This window comes from Peromyscus eremicus, chromosome X (genome assembly GCF_949786415.1).
Source record: "Peromyscus eremicus chromosome X, PerEre_H2_v1, whole genome shotgun sequence".
NCBI lineage: Eukaryota > Metazoa > Chordata > Mammalia > Rodentia > Cricetidae > Peromyscus > Peromyscus eremicus.
In genome coordinates this window covers 111,738,447-111,760,835 of record NC_081439.1, presented here as the reverse complement: position 1 = coordinate 111,760,835, position 22,389 = coordinate 111,738,447, and the positions used below count along the sequence as shown (strand labels likewise).

The window sequence follows — 22,389 nt, the reverse complement described above, 5'->3', positions numbered from 1 at the left end:
TAGGTATGGCCTTGTTGGAGGAAGTGTGTCACTGTAGGGGTGGGCTTTGAGGTTTCCTGTGTTCAGGATAACACTCAGTGTCTCAGTCCACTTCCTGTTGGCTGCAAGAAGTAGGACTCTTAGCTACTTCTCCAGCACCATGTCTACTTACATGCTGCCATCCTCTCCATCATGATGATAATGGACTGAACCTCTGAAACTATAAGTGATCCACCCCAATTAAATGTTTTTCCTTTATAAGAGTTGCCATGGTCATGATGCCTCTTCACAGCAATAGAAACTCTAAGACAGGTACCTACCCTGAGTTCTAAGAAATTAATTTTTCAACTGTCACACTTGGCAAACAAGGTCTATGTTGATATGTGAGTGTTTGCCTGAAGAGGCTGGGATTGTAGATTATGTACTAGTCAGTCCCTCTCATGAAATTCCAGTGGATGGGTGAAGACTTCTAGGTGGGCAAGTTTGAATGGGCTTAAGCAGAATTGCAGTTGTAGGAAAGAAGATTTACTTGGGTAATCAGTAGGAACTATTTTTAGTGCTTTGTACTAACATGACTTTTCAGTAAACAAAAGAAGTTGTATGGTGATATTTTATTTGTATGTTAATAAATAAAGTTGCCTGAGGATCAGAGCCAATAGCAAGCCATAGCAGAAGTCTGGAAGTGGTAGCACACACCCTTAATCCTGATCACATGACAGGCAGATCTCTGTGTGTTCAAGGATACAACAGCATGGAGACACACACCTTTAATCTCAATACCAACCATAGAAGACCTGGAGGTCTGTATAGATGGGCAGTGAAGAGGAGGTCATGTGGTTGGGTTTACAACCAATGAGAAGGCAGAATAGAAAGTCAATAAAAAGGACAAACACACAGGAAGTAGGTCTCTTGCGGAGAGGTAGGACAGCAGTGGCAGTGAAGGGTAAGGTTTTTAATCTCAGCTCTTAGCTATTGCTCTGACCTCTTGGCTTTTAACTCTGTATTTGGCTCTGTGTTTCTTATTTAACAAGAGGGTTACATCTACAAAGTTGTGCTCAAGAGTTTATAATTCCATTCTTTGTTAAACATTTCTTACTTTATTTTTGTTTTTTGTGTGTATATTCATGGGTGTGGGGTGCATAATCATTAAAATTATTTACCACAGAAACAATTTATGAACTGATGGTAAAATATTAATGGTGATTTTCTGTCAGTAATGGACTACACATCTATCTTATCTTTTGCAAAGAGTATTAATCTTTATAATGAGAAAAAGATAAGAAAAATTTTAAAAATGTTCTGCATATCTGGGAAACTGATGAGGAAGAACAGGAGGCAGGATTCCAAAGGGATTTGAGAAGCTAGAAGCTAGAAGAAGCTACAAAGACCTCTGAATAGTCTCAATGATGTGGGAGGGGCTCCTGAAGCACTGAAATGAAGGGGGACACCCTTCAGAAGATGGCTGTAGGTGAACACTAAGGACACTATTGACTCACTCATCTTAGTAACTCAGCAACTTGAGGTCAAAAGGAAGGAAGGCCTGGGACATGGCTATTCCCCAAGACCTTGAAGTACGTTATCTTTCAGTTAAAGGCCCTAAGGACTGCAACTGACAGAGGTGTGGACTTGAAAAGAGGGCAGGAGCATTAACAGAAGTGAGCCACTGATGCCTTAAGCAAACCTGTGCCAGGATTGTGTAAAAAGCTGAAAATATTTACCTGGGATTTACATATTCAACATACAATTTATACTCTTTCTTCATACCATGGTTTAAAAAAAAAGGTTGTATTCTTGAGAATGAGAGATGTGTACAGAATTAAATCAAAAATTCTAAGTCTCAAGGGCATGAGTTTTGATGGTCCCCAATGGGGATGAAATTTATTATTAGAACAGTTTACTTTCTTTGAACAGTCAGTGTTTGGAAGACTAAATGCTTTGAGCAGGTTGTCTGTCTGCGTCTTCTATGAATTAGACTACTATGACCAACTTCAGAAACAAAGGAGTCAAAGTGTGCCTGGCTTTCGGACTCTGAAGCTCAAACTCCCTCTAGAATACAACCCTGCATATTTCAACCCTAGAGATACTCCAAAGCAAGTAACAATAGCCATAAAATGCTAAAATTAGTAATACCTAGGATGAACTCAGAAAGAAAGTAACATGGCCATACTCGACTGGTGAGAGTGTAAATTGGGTGACCTTTCAGAAGGACAACTTAGCAATTATTTTCCCAAAGAATTTTACATGCAAGTACCCCCTTTGTCTCCATTATTGAACAACTAGAAGTTTGCCCTAAAGATTAACTAGCAATGACATATGCATGAGCCATTCAGTGCAAGAAACTGGAAGCAAAGATTGTCCTTCAATGGGACTTGACCTGCAGACCCAAAGCTGCAGGGTCTTCACAACACAGGGCAACAGGATATCCAAGAAGAGTCCTAATGAGGGCCCAGCATCAATAGTGTAGCAGTAACCAGAGGCCTCGAACCAGACCAAGGACCATTTGCAATGAACACTTGCAAATAAAGATATATGGACAAAGGGGGTTACCGAATGACTCACTGTGTCATAGTGCAGCTTCCAGGATGAGAGATTTAATTTTTTCCCATTTTTCTCTTAAAATTTGTTTTATTTGGGGGAGGTGCAAGGGCAGAGAGCTGATGCAAAAGGACAGGAAAGTGAATGGGGCCAAGATACACAATGTAAAAGACACACAGACTAAATAAAAAGAAAAAAAAAGATTGTCCTTCAGTAGGAAGGAGATTTATTTAATGCAGCAATGGAAGGAAAGGAAACTTATAGGAAAAGGTAAACTTATATGCTCTGAAAAGGAAAACAACTATCAAGATGTATTAAGTGCAAAAAAAGGGCAAGGTGCAGAATAGTGTAAATACTCTTGGTTTAAAAAATATGTGTGTAAGAAGAGAATTGAAAGACATACTGGTAAATAATGTTTTACCCTGAAACAAAACATAAGAAGTTTTTAACAGTATATATAGGCCAGAGAATTATTTTTTGTGTGCCGTTTGGACACATTAGGCTTTAAAATTTTTTTCTTCCCTAACATTTCATTTTTTTTTTCACTTTTTATTTTATTGGCCTTTTTTTGAGACAGGATCTTGTGTGTTCGAAGCTGGCTTCAAACTCAACTATGTAACTCAAGATGACCTGGAATTTCTGACCCCCCAGCTTCCACTTTCCAAGGGCTGGTGGTATTACAGGCATGCGACACTATGCCTGGCTGTATGAGGTGCTGGTGATTCAAATCAGAGCTTTATGCATGCTCAGCAATTTCTCTACCACCTGAGCCACATCCACAGCACCATTAAATTTTTATACAAACATCAAATGTATGTGTTGAAGCTCCATAATGTTAAAGGGGGACTGTGCACTGTTCATTACTTGTAATACTTCACTTCATTCCCATGTCAAACTCTTATCTCCCTTTTACAGGTGAGGAGCTCCAGGCTCAGAGCTGCAAAATCTCTTAAGGTCGTACAGTTAGTTGGCTGCAGAGCCACACTTTAAATGCACCGGTTACAGCACTCATTCTCAACTGCCAGGCCAAACCCTTTTAAATTGTCTTTATACCCTCACTGCCTACAAAGAGTATGTTGGTGAACAACTGGGACCCTTATCAGATAATTCATGAGAAATACTTTTCTAAGTATGGAGCTAGCTAGGGAGGCAGGCAGAGGTTGGAGCTTGTTTAAATTGGACAGACCAGTCCCTAAATGGTTGGGAGATTTTTTTTTTGATGTAGTGGCTATTAACAATCTTATTTAGTTCCTCCTTTCAAAACATTATAATCGTTATGTCCAGCAAGATGGCTCGGTGGATAAGGGCATTTGCTGACAATCTTGGCAACCTGAGTTTGATCCCAGGAATCCAAGATGGAAGAAGAGAACTGATGTTCCTAAGGGTTGTCCTCTAACCTCCACTCACACACATCATACATGCATACACACACAATAGTAATAACAACAATAAATAATACAAAAATTAAAAGATTATAATTCCTTCCTTTCTACCATAATTTCAGATTGTTGTTTTAAAAAAATAATATTATTTGGAGAATGAAAGTCCACTCATAATACTCTTAACCCATAATTAATGGCTTTGTTTCCAAATCAAAGGCTGTATCACACTCATATTTTAGAAAGAGAGAGCAAGATGTTCTCTTTTAGTCCTCCACAGGCCATCTTTTCATACCAACATATAAAAATGTACTCCTGTGCCTATAAATTGCATAGTATTCCATTTTTAAACATACACAATTCTTAAAATTTACCTGAAATAAATTGGAATTGAAGTTACTTCCAAGTCTAATTTCCTAATGAGTGGTGTAGCTAATGACAAACGTCCTTCCTGACAAGATTTGAGTCTCTTCAGACTGGGTGTAACATTTGTCCATCCCGTAGTGATGAGAGTTGAGAGTGATTCAGTAGGACTCTATTGCGTGAAGGGGTGTGTTTCGATCTATGCGAAATCAAAGAACATTCTTCTCAACAAGGCCAAAACAGAGATATTAAAGTTGCCAACAGGTGAGATGGCCTCAAAAAGAACTGTTTTGACAGTTTAGGGAAAGAGCACAGCCTTGCTTTGATTGCTTGCTGCCGGCTGGATCAGAAGAGGAATTTCCACACTCAGTTCTAAGCATGAGGTGGAGGGCTCTGGATTCCACCAGACAGTCTGGAGACAGCCAGACTGGGAGAGGAGCAGCAGGACTCCAAATCTGGCAACAGCACGTGTGGAACTAACAGTGACCTATGGGGAGACTCCAACATCACAGGCCAAAGCTCTTCCAGCAGAGGGCAGTGCCTTGAATGTCAGACAGGACCCAGGCTAGCTGGAGGCAGAGCTGGAGACTCCCCTGGAGAGATTGCACCAGCTTGAGACCGAGGAGAAATTGAACTAAAGTGTCCTTTGACTACTGTAAGTGACATTGGGGAATACTGACCAGGGACAATGGGACTTCATACTTCTGTGATTCGCCTGTTTTCTAATGCCTAACACTTTAGATTGAATAATACATCTCTTTATCCAGCTTGGTCATTAGGGCTGGCAAATAAGGAAATGTGGAGTCACTTTAACTAGGCTGGCCAGCAACTCTCTTAGGTTTCTGAATAAAGAAAGGAGTGAAAAGCCCGAAATACTGTCCAGCCTTGTGGCCCTGTGGATCTGACATGAAGTTTACAAATAGAAAGTTAGCAGCAACAATTTTCTCTAAAAATAGAACTCAGTTTAACACTGGAGTTATTATTTGCTTTTGAATTTCAAGAGTATGAATGATGGCTTTTAAAACAAAGTTTCACTGTGGAACAGCCAGCCGGGCAATTTGTTGGATATGCACATGATAAAAGGTTAAATAAAATTATTCCACAGGCCCAAACATTTGCAATCAACTCTCTTGAATATTGGTTACCATTTCTGCTGTGTTAAATAAAACTGAACAGCCCACCAGAAAAGTCTACTTGTAATGCTGATCTTTTTTATCCTTGTGATTTTTTTTAAAAAAAGAGTTTTGAATTTGAGGAAGGTGAGTTAGCTATGCCAATTTTTAAAGTACCAAGTGGTATATATGACTAAAATGTCACCTAAAAAATCAGAGCCCAAACCAACTCTAAGGGTCGTTGGCATACATTGCTCAGGAAGAAAAATCAAGTTGAAGAAATACCAGAAAAGAGAACCAACTTCCTAAACTGTTTTATTTTCCTTACAACTTCCAGCCTAGGGATGTTCGGTGTTCTCTCGGTTATTAGATTACTGGCTGGCGGTCTTGCAAGGGCCAAGGAGGGAATCTGGTCCTCAGAAACAGCTGGCGGACGCCTAGAAGCCTAGGGGACTCTGGCGGTCCAGGGGTCGAGAAAAATCGGCCAATCGCTACTAGCGTGAAAGCAGGGGAGCCATAGGTTTCACCGCAGCGCCCTTTCCCAAGGCCATTGCCCCGACCTGTAACCCTGCTGGGCTGCCTGGCTCGCTCAGCAGGGCGCGGCCCTAGCGCCACCCGGCTCGCCCCTAAGAAGAGGTGGGACTTTCCCCACCGGAAGTGAACGCGTCCAGTCTCGGGGAATTGGGGCACCTCAGCCAGTGTGTCAGGGAAACCCTTCCGGGTGTATGCTGGGGGGGTGGGGGTGGGGGGTGGGTGAGGAAAAAAAAAAGAGGTGGGTTCGACCGGAGTCCCTGCGGCCGCCGCCGCCGCCGCCGCCGCCGCCGCCGGACGGCCCCCGCCCCTTTCCCGTCGGCTAGCAGCTGCGCCGGGGCGGCCGGGTGGCCATGGCCTTGGCTTGACAGAGCCTCCCGGGCGGCTGGGGGAGGGCGGACGGCAGGGTAAGCGGCGGCGGCGGCGGCGGCGGCGGCGGCTCCAGGGAAGGAGGCAGCCGAGGCGGCGGCGGCGGCTTTTGGGGGGGGGGGGGGTTGTGCAGCGTGGAGGGCAGGCGACTCCTAACGTGCGCCCCTCTCCCCCTCCCCCGTCCCCCATTACAGGCCGGACGACCCCCGCGGGAACCCGGCTCGGCAGCGGCGCCTGCAGGAAGCGGGGTCCCCGGGCCCCTTTGTGTGCAGGGCGGGGGAGGGGTGGCGGGCAGCCCCCGGCCGCGAGGCCCCCGCCCCTTCTCGCGTGGGGGTGCGCGGCGGCTCCCCACCCTTGCCTAGCCGCTGGCGGGCGCTCCCTCCTCCCCACGCCCCCCGGGCCGGCCTTGGGTTCCTATAGGAAGGGCATTACCATCCCATCCCCACCCACCCGACACTTGGCTCTTTCCCCTCCCCCTCCTGTAACTTCCTCCTCGTCCCCGGTTGGGCCCTCTGCTTCTCTGCACTCTCCTCCCCAGCTCGCACATTTCCGCCCACCTTCCGCCTCGCCTTGCCGCAGCGCAGCTAGCGGGGTGTTATTTTTTCCCCCCCTTGGGTAGGAGTTGGTGAAGGTGAGACTCATGAGGGAATACAAGGTAGTGGTGTTAGGGAGCGGAGGGGTTGGCAAATCTGCCCTCACTGTGCAGTTTGTCACTGGGACTTTCATTGAGAAATATGACCCCACCATTGAAGATTTCTACCGCAAAGAGATCGAAGTGGACTCTTCCCCCTCAGTACTGGAAATTCTGGACACCGCAGGAACCGAGCAGTTTGCCTCCATGAGAGATCTGTACATCAAAAACGGCCAAGGTTTCATCCTGGTGTATAGTTTGGTTAATCAGCAGTCTTTTCAGGTAATCAAACGAGTCTTGTAATTTCTTCGAAGGGGGTGTGGTAATCCTACATGTACTTCTGATTTGCTTGGGCTGTGCGTTAATGAGTGTGTTTGGCTTTTGAAAGTTTGGCATGGCATGGAAAGGCACTGGATTATTTCTGTTGAGAGTGCTAAAGTAACAGGCATCGACCAATATTTTAAAGTTATTTTTAAGGAAAAGAAAAGTGAAAACGAAATAGGTCAGCCTGAGTATATTTAGCCCTCGCTATAACCTGAAGTTGCTTATTCAATTCAACAAGTATCGATTAATGTGCTCAACAAAACATTTCATAGATAATCTCAAGTAAATGGATCACGAAGAAAGAAATTGTTAAGTCCATTATCTCTTACACATAGATCAAAACCTGTGTGCCTGCTTTCCTTTCCTCCACTTCTCTGTTTGCGTCTAAGTTCCTCCTCAACTGGAATCCTAAATCTCAGTGCTGCAAAATGAGTATCAGTCCTGTTTTCGTGGTATTTTACTTGGGGGAATGTAGCCAAAAAGGAAGTAACTAGTCTAAAAGACTAGTACCTGGGATTCATAACCAACAGAAAGTTAGAATGACTCTCCTTTTCTCTCGTTGATCCTAATCGTTTCTGCCGTCGTAGCCTATACTTACAGAAATATGTGGAACTGGGAAGGCTGAGCGCCAGCAGATTTCTTATCCCAGTAGGGTAGCCAACCTGGATCTGGTCCAGTTGCTTCAGAAAATCCGTCCTGTCTTTCACTGAAGTTAACGTTATTTTAAGAGATGCAATAATTGTGCTATTTATTCTTTGAAAATAAATGACCTTACATTGACCCGTTATATTGACCTCCATTGATTTAGGAAACGGGTATTTTTTTTTTTAATGCATTTAAGGTACGCACTTAATGTTGCTTACTTAAGAAATCTGAAGTGCCATAGCCAGTGTAGTGTGCTAGTTTCACATTCTTTAGGAGTTGGAGTTAAAGTGCTATAGAGGAATTTTTCCGATAACCTCATCCAACAACTTCAAGAACTTCTTTGTGAAGACAGGAAGCTCTGTATAAATGAATCTAAAGTACATTTTAGGTAGATTCAAATTCCAAACGAAAGTACCATAAAAGCATTTCCCTCAGAAAGTACTCAGGGTATTTTCTATCTAAGGGATCCTCAGGAGATTGGCTTGTTATCAGCAGACTCTCCTGAGGCTGGGAGTCTTTTCAAGGGTGTTTCCTAAGATTTCCACTTTATCTACTTCTGTTATAGACATAAGTATGGAATATGGAACTGTGGCATTATTTCAGTAGAGACTCAGAGTCTTTTGAGGCAAAAGTTGGTATTCTTAGCTAAACTTGTTCCATAAGGAAATCCAGAAAATCAGCTTACCAATTCAGAGAAGACTGAATTAGTAGATTTGACCTGTGTGTGAGTGTTCTGTTTACCGTAATTACTCAAATATATATTTTATATTTAAGTTAACACTTTTAAGTTACAAAACTCAAAAAGAATATGCAGTGCTGGGCCTAAACCTGTAATATTGTCTTATACAGTGCACTTCTCTCCACATTTGATATTACTGAAACGTAGCTAAGGCTCTGATCTTTGTGTGAAAAATCAGTTAGGGAAGCACACATGGGAGAAGAAATGTATGCCTTCTCACCCACATTCCAGATGCATTGTCCTTCTTGGGACACGTTCACTGTTAACACGGTTGTTTGGTATTACAAGGCTAAACACATAGTAACCAATTTAAAACGAAATATTTATGTGTCTGAATCTGTTTTTACAACTGGATTTCTAGGCATTAGTTTTCTGAGGGGTTGTTGATTTGGGGGTGGGTTTTTTGTTGCTGTTCCCTCTTTAAACACTTTCTCTTCAGCCCTCTTGCTAAATGGCTCGGAGTTACATAGATGCTGCAATCTTGTGCTGGGATAACAGGTGTTACAAGGAACGATGACAAGCAGGCAGGTTTAGGGAGCTCGCAAACATCTGTATGCACAAATGGATTAATCATATTTGGGAACTTGATTCTTTAATTGAAATAGAGGGCGGGGGCAGTGGTTAGGTGAATTTTAAGGTTAGTGTGCCACTTATATTTTATATTCCTGATGCAAAGGCACGGCTAATACCTGTGGAGATTATCTAGTTCTCATTTCTGTGGGGAAAAATGACATTGTTGTCTTTATTTCGGTATGTGCTTTTAGCTTTATATAATCACCAAGGAATGATTTTTTGTGATATTGTAACACGGCTGCTGTGGAATGCAAACATATAATTTTGTTCTTTTCCTTTGTGATTGCTTGAATAGGATATCAAGCCAATGAGAGATCAGATTGTGAGAGTGAAGAGATACGAAAAAGTTCCACTAATCCTAGTAGGAAACAAAGTGGATCTGGAACCAGAAAGAGAGGTTATGTCCTCGGAAGGCAGAGCTCTGGCTCAAGAATGGGGCTGCCCTTTCATGGAAACATCAGCAAAAAGTAAATCGATGGTGGATGAACTTTTTGCTGAGATCGTCAGGCAAATGAACTATTCATCCCTGCCGGAGAAGCAAGATCAGTGTTGTACAACTTGTGTTGTCCAGTAAAAAAAGAAAACCTCAATCATGGCCATACCGAGCAGGTTAGTTGTTGGTGGAATTGTATGGGCCAGGTGGCCTTTGGGTCTTGATCAGGTATAAAATAAACAACTGGTTAATAGTAATACATCCATACATTTGATACCACCTTAAATTTCTGTATTTTTAAAATAACATTTTTTCCTCAGCATAAAACCATCATCATTCAATGCAGAAAACCTCTTTAAAGTGCAGATAAGCAGAACAAAGGTAAGACATTGTGTGTGTTGCCGTTGATGAGACTTAGTTTTTAAGGAGTGGCTTCCTAGTTTTTCTTCTCAGCCTTACTCAATACCATTTAGGGGGATGATTCATCCCATAGTACATCTTTCCCCTGCTCTGCAGTCTTAGTGTCCAAGATGCACAGCAGAACATTCAAAAATAATATCACAAGATGATGAGTAATGTTCTGATGTTTTTAATACTTTCATATTCTGGGCAAGAGAGCCACTATAATTGAAACCACCAATTTTCTAATCACCCAAGTACTTGATTTAACAGAATGATTATTTAATCAAGTTCATCTGAACCTTGCACTCATGCAACTTAAGTGACCTCTGGTAATAACAAATTACACTACCACAAAGTACCTTCACTTCATGCCGAATACCTGATGAAATGAAAATCTGCTTAAATCATCTGTGACATATCAGAAGGGCCCATCCTGAGCACAGGGGTCATTTCTACTCAGCTTAATAAAAAATACAACTAAGAACAATAAGAAGCCTTCACACCTTATGTTAAATGATAGTATGGTTTTTAAGAGCGTTTGAGAAAATAAGGTTATGTAAAACTTTATTGTGCATTTAAGATGAGATGATTGTATACGTATCTTGATTTTTCAGCTGGATCGTAATCGGGCAAATAGTCTCACTGAGAGTAGCACTTAAATAATCATATAAAGCACCAATCCTGTGCAAGACTAAGAAAACCACAGTAAGTGCCAGACTAGCAAGCCAGTATCAGGAATGCAGCTGACCCTTCTGAGCCAGGACTGACCTCCAGTCTCGGAAGGAGCTTTGCAAATGGCAACAGGCATGTCAGATCGCAGACATGATTCCTAACCAAAGGTCTGCCTTTATTTGTGCTTCCTAGAGAAGGGACTCCTAGGCCCTAATCTATCTCTTTAGACAAGGACTCTTGTCAGGTGGTGTCATCTTTGAAAATGAAGGATGACAACAGTGCTTTATTCAAAATGCTTTCACTCATCAGCCTTTACCATCCAAAGCATTGATGGAAACTCTATTATGTCTAGCTACATCTGTTATTTTATATACTCAGTGCTGGGACTGTAGTCTAGCTTATGTATGCTGATAGTGTCATGCATCCAGTGTAGCTAGCTTTGTAGGTGGGAACCAGCTTATGTAGATATGTAAGTGATTGAGTCTCACGTTCTTGATTCTATAATCTATCTTTTAAATTGTAAACCAACTTCAGGTTTGAACAAGTACTGTACGCTGATAGCATCTTTACCATTCAGTTGTACTTCTCTCACAGTTTTGAACAGAAGACATAAATATATGCACTTTGTTTGAGTTTTAACATCCTTATACAAAACTAACCAAATCCCATAAAATGCTTCTTTGTGTTATTAATGTAGGAAAGGGGAGTAAAGCAAAATTAGTCTCAAATACATAGAGGGTCAGTTGGGGATTGGATAATTTCTACAGATATCATTAAATTTTTTATTATAAATTATATCTGAGTTGGTTTCGCTTTATATGTTCTCATGACCTCAGTTTTCCCATTACTTACAGGGATATGTACATAGGAGGGATTAAATATGCCAAGCCTACTATGTTCATGTTGCTTGTCGATTAACATACTAAACTCAGATGTCATTAATACCAGTAATTACACGTTTTTATTAAGTGACTTTTTAATAATGTGTAGCTTTCTGCTTGGTTTTTTTTTGTTTTTGTAAGCAGAGCACATGGCTGAAGGTGTGGCCCCTGAAATAAAACACTTAATCAGCTGGATTTCTGAAGGATCTTTTAGAACTGTGCACTATGTGCAGGATTTTTTTCTGACACCAAATCAGATAGGACTGATAGGTATGCAGGTCTGTAACCTGAGGGGAATGGAGTTTGTGGTTGTCCTGCACGCTGTTACCTAAACAAGAATGTGATGGATTGTGAGTCCGTGTGAGTCATAGAGGCCTGAAGGCTGTCAGTTCCAGATCTAGACTGACGATCAGACCTCGACTAGTAAAGGTGACTTGAGAAGGGTTTGTCCTCCATCTTAGAAGAGTACTTTGGAGTTAGAAGGAACAGTACTTAAGACAGAAAGAGCGTGGTTGTTGCTGACCATTGGCAGTGTTTCACTGAGGAGGGGACATTTATTAGTGCTCTAACTAAGAATGGCTCCTGATAATTCCTCACGTTTCTTTCCTAACACCCTTTCATTTGGGTCACCAATCTGTTGCCCAACACCTGCTTCAGGGCCGGCCCCCATGATTGTTTCTTCCCCTTTTACCCTCCCACTGGCAGTCATTTTATTGTAAATTAGGAAGTGTGGCAGATTCTTTAGACCCAGCCACCGTCCTGATTGCCTTACTGACCCGCAGGGGCTTCTAGCAAGCACTTTGTAGAACTGTTTTCACTGGGCAGCCGCAGTTTCATAAAAGCCTAGGTCAGTGTTGGAGCCCCTGTTTTAGTCCCTAAGACGGTAGCTCCTCCATCTGGTGGGTAGGATTTCTATCGACAGTGTGCTGTTTGCAGATAATGCTATTGAGAAGGATGGCTGTTTTGTTAATAACACACTATCCAAGAAGAAAATCAGAGCAGTCTGGGGATCCAGAGGAAGCAGATAGCAGGACTTCTCAGTACTCTGGGCTTTTGTTTTCGAGTGCTGTCCTGTGTTTAGGGCCATCAAATGTTGAGCAACATCCCTGGCAGTTACCCAGTAGGTTTGATACTATGCTTCAACCCTCTGCTTTTGACAAAACGTATTATCTCCAGAAATTGCAAAATATCCCTGTGGATGTGGGGGTAGAACGACCGACCACTGGTTAAGAACCAGTGAGCTTAAGTAGCTTGCGAACAGTAGCATTTGAGTCGGGCCTTGAAAAATGGATATTGTGCAGAGAATGGAAGGCAGAATTTTTTTCTAAACACAAGGAATATGAAGAAAAGGCTTAATAATACCCTTAAATATTCTATCCATTTCCCAAAAAGAAGGGAGATGTGCATTAAAGTTATCCCTATGTGATAATTTGGTCTAATCTTTTGGGAAATAGAGCTTTTACAAATGATGCCTGAAGCAGTCTTACGTGTCAGTCCAGTAGTGATGAGTGTTACAAAGGAAAACATTTTTTAAAAGAGGGAAATGTTTCCTTTACTGTGGTCTGAAGTTCTGAAAATTTCTCTACAATTCTCCTCAGCGTGCTATGGAACAGGTTCTCCCAAGTACAGTAAATGGTGCACCAGAGTACCAAACACCAGGAAGTACAATGAAAGAACAAAGATCATTATTTATGTCAGCCCACTTCATTATATATGTCAGCCTGAAGAAAAAGGGAGATTCTTGATTCAAGACTAGCACATCATTTCACGTGGCAGCAGAATGCCCAGAATGGTAACAAAGGCTCCTGGGAGGCTAAACCATCTATGAATGGGATTTTATTCCAGCCGGGCTTATTAGTTCTTAATAGAGTAGGAGGGATTCAAATTTTCAAGGTTTTTAATATAAATATAGACTGAGAACAGTTTATTAACCCTTTTTTCTTTTTTTTTTCACTAAATATGATAGTTCAGCAAATGTGAAAGGAAACTCCTCAAGATTAATCACATTATGTACTTACAATGCTGGCATTTTCCTATCCCAGTGCAATAGTACTCGTGTGAGGAGAAGCCTAGGGTGGCTAGCTGTTGCAGAAAGTGCAGAGCAGAAAGTCAGGTGCATCTTCTTTCCCCGCCCTGTTGGGCATGCCACTTGCAGTGGGGACACACAGCCCCCTCTCCATGTGATGAGCCCAAGAGGAGAGGAGGATTTGGATTGGGGAAAAGCATGCTTAGGGACAGAGTACCATGAGTGCCTACAGCGGACCTGGGGTGCTAGGGATGAACAAAACTGTTTGCCTTCCCTACCCCCCCCCTTGATTCTCCCCAGCCCTCTGACCCACAAGGTTCTCGGGTTGACACTTCAAAGGAGATGGGTGCCTAATTAGACCTTCCCTGGGTGTGAGGGTGTCTGATTAGAAAGAGACTATGTATCTGTTCCCTCATTAATTGTTCTCTCTCACCTCAAGATTAGACTTTTATTGTAGAATGAAATGTTTGTGAGCCACTAAGTTTTACTCCATTACCTCTCTGGCTTAGAATGAACCATCAGTAGAATTAACAAAAATTGCATCATGGAGTTGGAGAATTGCCACTGAGGAAGCGTTCTAGCCTTACTACTGGAACAATTCTTCTCATGGGATTACTTCTCAGTGGAGTTGTACAAACCAGAAGATATGTAACTAAGAAAAATTGAAGTCTTGTCACTTGTTGGGAAAACGTATCCAATCGAAACCATATGCACGAATTCCTTGGCTTAGCCACAGTATTGGAAGTACTGCTTTCATACTCCTTACAGTTGTGGGGAACACTAGGTTCCTTGGTCTGATCCAAAGTTAGCAATTGGAATCACACTGTTGGTCTCACATTATTAGCACTGGACATGGTGACAGTATTTGAGATGTTAAAATTGAATTCATCATGTTAAAACATTTGACAGTCATAGGTCTAGGTAATAAGAACACTATCTAAGCCCTTCCCTTGAATTCTGGGTTCATCATATACACTCAGCACGTGTGCTTCTCTTCCAACCTGGTTCCACCTCCCTTTAAGGCATCTATGACATGGATTCATCTTTTGCTGTTTGTTTAATGGGAGACAACAAGTACTGTTAATGATTTGGCCTTCTATTCCAGTGCCAGTAAGCTTCATGCAAATTAGGGTAAAAAATGAAACAAGATAAGTAACAACAACAATAGAAAACCTGCCTCTATCACATAACATAATCCCATCAATACAGCTAATATTTAGCTCAAATATGAAAACATCAAGTAAAAGTGTAAAGAGAATTTTATCTTTTAGGATTGTTCCTTGCTTAAATCTCCAGAATTTCAAATGTCTGAAACTAGAAAAAAAATAAAAAGAAAGAAAAAAGTAACTGTGGTTGCATGTCTATATTTGCTAAAATGATAAAAAAAATATGGTAGTAAATGGAAAATCTATTTAAGCTAAAAAAGACATTCACAAACTGCTAGCCCCTGATGATCCTTTGTTACCATCCCAGGCCTTCTGCTGCCTCGTGAAATGATGTGTTTTGTCCTGAGTTAAGAATCTCCCTCTTTCTTCAGGCTGCATAAATAATGATCTTTGTTCTTTCAGGTCTGTGTTTGGTACATTTGTGTACCAGTTTCCTCTACTTGGGAGATCCTTTTTCATTTATTGAGATAGTGTTTGAACGATTGTTTGCTTCTATTTTTTACTCTGATAATTTTATTAGACAAAAATATTAAATAAAACCAAACACTTTAGTGAGAGTTTGAGTAGAAGCTGCCAGAACCAAGATTTGTTTGCTGGCAGGTAGCTTGAGTATTATCTTATGGCAGCAAGTTAAGGCTTTACAGCAAGTGTGTCTCAGAGTGACAGCCTGAGAGTGAAAATGTACTCATCTGCCTGGCTGCCTTTAAAGATTCTGGAGTGGTTTTCTTTTAAGTGAATGAGAGTGTTAATAAAACTGAACAATTTGCTGTCACTCTAGAGCAAGCACACTTACATTTTCCATCTTGAACATTCCTAATATGAGAGACACTGTCCTTTTGGCTTAATGAAAGAAGTTGCTTCAGGATTTATTGCTGCAGAGGATTATAATTTATTGCTCTCTTGAAAAGTGACCCTTATTACTTTGTTTAAAGGTATGCTCAACGTTAATATTGTTGAGTGTTATTCAGAATTTATCTGTATGGCTTGATTTCACTGGAGGCCAGTAGATAGACCAAATGTTACTCAGGGTTTTTTGAGTGAAAAATGATGGATATATAGTTTTTATTTCATATAGAACGTGATTAGTAAGCTGGTTTGTGGTATGTAAGTATTTTGTCACTTTGATGTTAGAGTAGTAAACTGTCACATTTTATATCTTAAATATGATGTTATATCTGACAAATTCAAGCTCTTGTATATTTATTTTGAAAATCTCAAATTAGAATTTATAGTACACTGTTTTGAATTAATTGGGGGAAGTCTAATATGAATTAGTGAAAAGTCTAATATATATAAATAATCAAATACTTTTTGGTTTAAAAGATATATAAATTCTAACTAAGCTTGAAAAGAATGAATGTCTTTAGATATTAAAAAATTGATGATCTGATCCTCGTGGTTTAAAAATCAATAGCATGGTTGGGAAATGAGAGCAGTTCCTGATGTTATATACTCATTTTATGGAGTGCTTTCACATACTGCCTTTTATAATAGAGATAGCAACTCTGTGAGGGAAGGATTTTTCTCACTATTTTAATGATGAGGAAACTGGACTTTCTCAAACTTAATCCATGTTCTAATCTAATCTAATTCTTAGCTCTCCACGTTTAAGCCTGCCTTTTAAGTAGACAAAGTTTTTATGATCGTTTCTAAAGAGGTTGATTTTCCTAATATGTTTAGGTGGCAGAATTTCAATAATGATGAGTGGGAAATTCTTTGAGAGTAATCATGTTTATGATATAGCTAATGAGAACACATTCTCTCAGGCTCTTTGAACACTAATAGAAGTGTAGCTGTCAGGTGAGTTTAAAAGTATGTGCTTATAGACATTGCTAGAGCCCGTGGAGATCTCACATCGACTTCACTCGGCACTCTTTCATGGTTGCTTTTCTTTTGCTTTTGGCTGTTAGGATAACAGTTTTTTTTATCTTCTGCATTAAACAACAGACACAGTTTCGTTCCTCTAGAAGCCAGCTGGTGACTCAGCACAGCTGAAAGACATAATGCTTGTCTGAATGATAGATTTTTTTCTCCCCCCGTATTAAATGGAAGGCAGAAATCTGTCAGCTATAAGGATAGAAACTGAGGAGTCTCTATTAGAGAATTTCTTGTGAATGGGAGGGGGTCCATAAAAAGAACAGATCAGAGTAGGGCATGTGACCTGCTGCATGTCACCCCAAGTTTGAATCATACTGAATTCCCACAAAACCAAACTTTGGAAAAAGTAGTCTACTAACAAGGTAATGAACATTGAAAGTCTGTCACCGTTTCCAGTTACATACAGTAGGAACAGATCGAGTCCTTTGCCACATCTTCCATATTGTAAGATCATTTTAATCATCACAAATGTTTTTAATATCACATACATGTAAGTAGGAAGTGTCATGGTATTATAACAACTAGTAACAGAGATACGGTGTATTCTATCCAATTCAGCCTTACTATACTTCTGCTTTTTGGTGACTTTTCTGAACCTCTGCAGAAAATTATTTCGTTACTTAAACTGGTGGAGAACACTGTGAAATTATAGTCTAAGATCCCATACTAGTGATGGTCAGCATGCAGGCATGCATGCATACATACGGATCTGTTGTCAGGTTGTTCTGGATACTCTACTGTATTCATGAAATGTCTTTGATCTTACTTGCAGATAAAACTCAGAGGAAATTTGCACAGATGCTGCTTTGGAGAACTTTACAACCTGGGTTGCAGAACTGAGCCTTGGTAAACCTGTCTCTATCACAGCATGTTGCCATACATCTAATGAAGTGCATAAGGTCTTTGGCCCTCAAGATCCAAGGACCTTAACAGTAATGCTTAGCACGTTTACCATACATTGAAAATTTGTTCTTTATCAATCCGTCCTTTTATAGCTTTTTAAGTTCTTGTTGATGGCTAATATGAAATGGTTAATTTTTAATATGTTAGTTGATTTCTTTAATCAGTTTCTCAACTTGTATTTATTACTCAAACTCAGTATTACCTACTCAATGCCTTTTAAAAGAAAGATATAATGGAGAAAAAAATTGAGCCTTAAACAAATGGTTACTTCTGTATATTACCTCGTACCAATGCTTCATCCTATTTGTAAAATCTTTCTCCTTTAAATGGTTGGTTAATACTTTGAGACTTTGTTTACGTGTGGCAGTGTTGTAAAAAGAAACTAAAGATCACATTTTACCTGTATGGATGGAATTTCCCTTTTCTTCAAGTGCAGTTTGTGACGTATTTTCTAATTAACAATCTGAAAGTTACAGGTGATATTGGGAGTTGACTGTACAGCATTTACTTGAAGAGTTTATTCGATTCCATTAGGTCTTCCCATGTGTTAATCTCATTTACAGCATTGAATTGCGGCAGTAACATTTTCCTTTCTATGAAGTTCTAAACTTAGTTATGACCTACTTAGTAATGCCTTTGAAAAGGGATATTGTGTCCATGGTAAATTAATTGTATACCTAAACAGAGATAGCTCAGCTTTGCCTGTCAGGCTTGTCATTGACATCTGCTAGACTTCTGCACATGTAAAATTGAATTCAAATAAAATCTCGTACGCTTTCTAGTTCTTAAGATTTGTCTTTCCAAGCCGTAGTTTAAAGCAATATTTGTTAATGTTTTCTTGCACTATCACAACTGCTTTTTAGTTATTTTTCAAGAAGCATGTTCGTAGTAGAGACAAAAATCTGTGTAGCGGGGGGAGAATAGCGCCAAGTCTCTGGCTGGTTTTTTTTTTCTTTCATTTTTGCAAATGTGCTTTCTAATAACCATTGCCTTCCATGTTGTTTACCTAATCAGCACATTTTCTCTGAATACTTGAACATTTTACCAGTAACGCAGGTATAGAATCAGAAAAAAAAAAACTTACAGTTTTAACATCGTGACCAGTGCTTTTTCTAGCAATTATTTTTCAGTTGTGTAAGTTTGACAGTATTTTGTTCTTGGTTTTTTATTTGGTTTTATTTGTGTGCTTTTAATTTGCAGAAGTTAGTAACTGCAGCTCACCTACTGCACCAAAGTTCTCAGTTTTAGGAGCCCAGCTTTAGTCATTTGAACATGCTTCTAAATAAAATAAAACCAAAACAATACTTTGATCTATAATAATAGCTCAGTAACTTTGTCAAGCAAAGCTCTACTATATGCAGTGATGGTTCGTGGAAGGGTGTGGCAGTTTTAAATTTGTATTGTGTGTGGTGTTCAAATAAAGTGATATCTACATTTCATGTGATTTACTGGTCAGCATGGCCATTAATTAATGAGTAGGAAATGATTAAGCTTTGATTTCCTTTTTTTAAATCGTGTTGCATTTGATTCCTGATCAGATTCCCTCAAAGTGAGCTCGTGTTCTTCAATCTGGGATTTGATGGTGAGATTATAACAGTAGAGGCAATCGAAACATTGTTCCTTATTTACAAACTGCTTGAAATGAATACTTCACTTAAGTCTGCACTTTAAGACCAAGCTCATGTCAGAGGAGCCTAAGTGGTTGTGGCTCATCATTACTAGCTCTGTGAAATTCTAAAGGAATCAAAGAATTCATGATGACTTCCAATTTCTGCAGATTGATTTTTATACAGTGTTTCTTTCCTGTGGGTATTCTTCCCTCCTTCCCTTCGCCTTCTGTCACCTCTATCTATCACAGTGTTCTTTGTCATTGACCTCAGCAGCAAATTTCACTTGGATTCACTTAGGATCACAGGAATCAGGGGAAAAGTGATTTTAAAGGTGGTTTCTCCAGCACATTTTAAGAAAAGGGACCAAAAGTTATTTTAGCTTCCTCAATAGATTGCATGTTGCTTATTAGGATAAGAAATGAATATTAAATGCAATATATGTCTTGTCTTTACTATGGCATCTGTTTAGGAGTTGTTCAAATCACTGCAGTAGGGCTCTGCAAATCAAATCATGTAACCTATTATCATGGATCTAATGTACTGTAACTTTATCAGTGAACGGTAAAAATCTCGAGTAACAAGTACAAACATTGAACAATTACCTATGAAGATTTGTAAAAGTAAATTTTTTCCAATAGATTTCATTCTTGTCATTTTGTAAGACGACCCTGCAGTCCACCTGTTTGTAACTTTTTTAATAAAATAGATATCTGTATTACTGAGGCTTGTCTCTTTAATTGTTTAATTATTGGTATATTGCTTCTTGTTCTAGATTTGCTAACTTGTATTTTTTTAGCAGAAAGTCATTATCCACGTCATATTTATTGTAGTATATAGTTAAACAGAAATTAAAAATTTATTCACTTGTTTCCTTAGTTGCCATTTTGACATTATAGGGGGGATATTAAAATATGTCCTAAATTATAATGCTTAATCAATTGGAATAAACGCAAATGATAAATAATAAGTAAAAAATGCATATAACTTAATCTTTATGCGGAAAGTATCCCAAATACACATTTGTTGGCTGGAAACTGTCCGTAGATTAATAATTTCAGACAACATTATATGTGTAATTAAGTTTTGATATATCAAATTAGGAAAATTCAAACCCATTCAGTTAGCGTTTTGCTTTTGGGATGCCGTTTGTTTTGTTTTGGCAATGCTTGGAATTGAACCTAGGGCCTTGTGCACACTGGGCAAACTCAGCTGGATTGCTACCCTGTCTTATCCATTTGAAGATTTTGCCAGTTAATTCACTGTTGAGCCCAGTGCTTTTAACTTGAACTGTGTAGGTGTTTTAACCTTACTTTTTAAATTGGACAGGCCTGTGCAGATGCATGTGGACTACATTTGAGAATTTGGAAGGAATTAGCCAATGTGTATTCCTGGGTCACAACATACAGGAAATGTTTATTGTTTATTATTATTTGTTTATTACTGTCAATCACCAGTCTTCTGTTGGGCTCCAGCATCCCATATATGCTGTATTAGATATATCCCCCCAGTCTTCCAGAGTTTGTCCAACTTTCTTTGGCCAAAGGAATAGAATCCCTTCATCCAGTAAGGCCCACATTTTTAACCCAGTGAGCAAAAGGAAGAAGATGGGGCCGTACAAGAAAGGGCTAAGGAAAAGTAACTAGATGAGCCAGAATTAGCATCAGGTATGAGAAGCGAACTATATCCCGGATCACCTTTACCTCCTTCCTCCATGTGGTCCTAAGAGGTCATTCTTATCTAGGAAGACGGTTCATCTAATCTTTACACTCCTTCAGGATATAACATCAGAGTTGAGATCCAAAGCTGTAAGACTTACTTAGGATTGAAGTAGGGGCAGTTTTTCCTTTCTAGTTGATGAAACTAAGGTGCAGAAAAGTCATGACTTAAGTGCATAAAGGAAAAGTCAAATGCCAAAAACAAAACCCTGATTCTTTTGGACATGAATTCATCATTGGGTAGAATCAAACTTGTACTATTAAAATTGAAATCTTGTAGGGGCTAGAGAGATGGCTACTGTGCAGTTGAAGGGTACTTACACCAGAAAAGCGTTTTGTTGCCAGCACCCACATCAGGGGGAAGTCCAGTCGCATTGACTCCCCACCCTCTTCTTTAGCCTGTCGGTACCAGATACACACACATAGTCTGTGTACATTCAAGCAAGCATTCTTCACAGACTTTAAAGCTTGGGGTTTTATTTTGTTTTGTTATAGAAACCTTGAAGAACCAAGTTTTTGTTGTTGTTGTTTTGTTTTTCTGTGTGGCTTTTTGGAGCCTGTCCTGGAACTTGCTCTGTAGACCAGGCTGGCCTTGAACTCACAGAGATCCGCCTGGTTCTGCCTCCTGAGTGCTGGGATTAAAGGCGTGTGCCTCCACTGCCTGGCTCCAAGATTTTTTTTAAAGAGAGGAAGAAATGGTGGTTTTGACTCAGTATGACAGTCCACGTACAATAAAGCACTGTGGGTCCTGTTTAATGTGTGTGTGATACTGCTAAGAGTTTATGGAAGACATAAGCTATTTTCATTATACTTACTTTTCATTGGAAAGGCAATGTCTTAAATCAGGGATTTGGCAGCCTTTGACCGCCAGACAGAATCCAGCCCCGTTAGTGCCAAAAAGAACTGAAGTTTGATTTAGCAGCTGTATCCAGAATTCATCGCAGAGGTCAGCTCCATCCCCCCACCCCAGTACTTAACCAAGTATGCAGGGAGACTCAAAAGTGCAGCTGGACCCAGTCACGTCCTTCTTCAGTAAAAAATACTCCTTCTATGATTTTCGGATACTTTTCATCGCCCAGGTTACCCTATTCAGAAATGCCGTGGTTTCCACCTTTGAATTTTAATTTGAACTGCTTCCTTGGAGTGTGAGCCCAAGAATTTCGACCAAGTCACCTGTTTATTCTTAGTGCTTACTCCTAGATTGTTACAAATATCCAATAAATGCTTTACAAAATAGGTATGCACATAGGTGTTTACCCTTTAAGACAACCCCTCCCCTGTTTCCTGCTGGATTTTCGTACTTCACCAATTGGATACCATGGGAAAGAGTTTTCTTCCTCATCTTTGGGAGTGCTGGATTTTTTTTGTTGTTATTTTGCTTTTTCATTCTGTTTCTAATAGCGGTTTCTAAAATCACTTCCAAAGTAACAGTGTAGCTTGGGTAGATGTCAAGTATAGGAACCATGTGACTGGATTGAAAAGCCTTGAGTCCATGACCAAATCCTCTATGATTCAAGGGACAG

At 40.1% G+C, this 22,389-nt stretch overlaps 1 protein-coding gene across 1 annotated transcript; it reads left to right on the top strand.

The window, feature by feature from the left end:
* The first annotated feature begins 6,604 nt into the window (after positions 1-6,604).
* Rap2c (RAP2C, member of RAS oncogene family) lies at positions 6,605-19,874 on the top strand. Its single transcript, XM_059250966.1, has 3 exons — positions 6,605-7,181; positions 9,476-9,789; positions 17,411-19,874. The coding sequence occupies exons 1-2, from the start codon at positions 6,909-6,911 to the stop codon at positions 9,752-9,754; spliced, it is 552 nt and encodes a 183-aa protein (XP_059106949.1). The 5' UTR covers positions 6,605-6,908; the 3' UTR covers positions 9,755-9,789; positions 17,411-19,874.
* Positions 19,875-22,389: the final 2,515 nt, after the last annotated feature.

Excerpts from the sequence above, each read along its gene's own strand:
- Rap2c (XM_059250966.1), top strand. The coding sequence starts at position 6,909 with ATGAGGGAATACAAGGTAGTGGTGTTAGGGAGCGGAGGGGTTGGCAAA. Across the intron at positions 7,182-9,475 it reads TTAATCAGCAGTCTTTTCAG|GATATCAAGCCAATGAGAGA; the intron begins GTAATCAAACGA and ends TTGCTTGAATAG.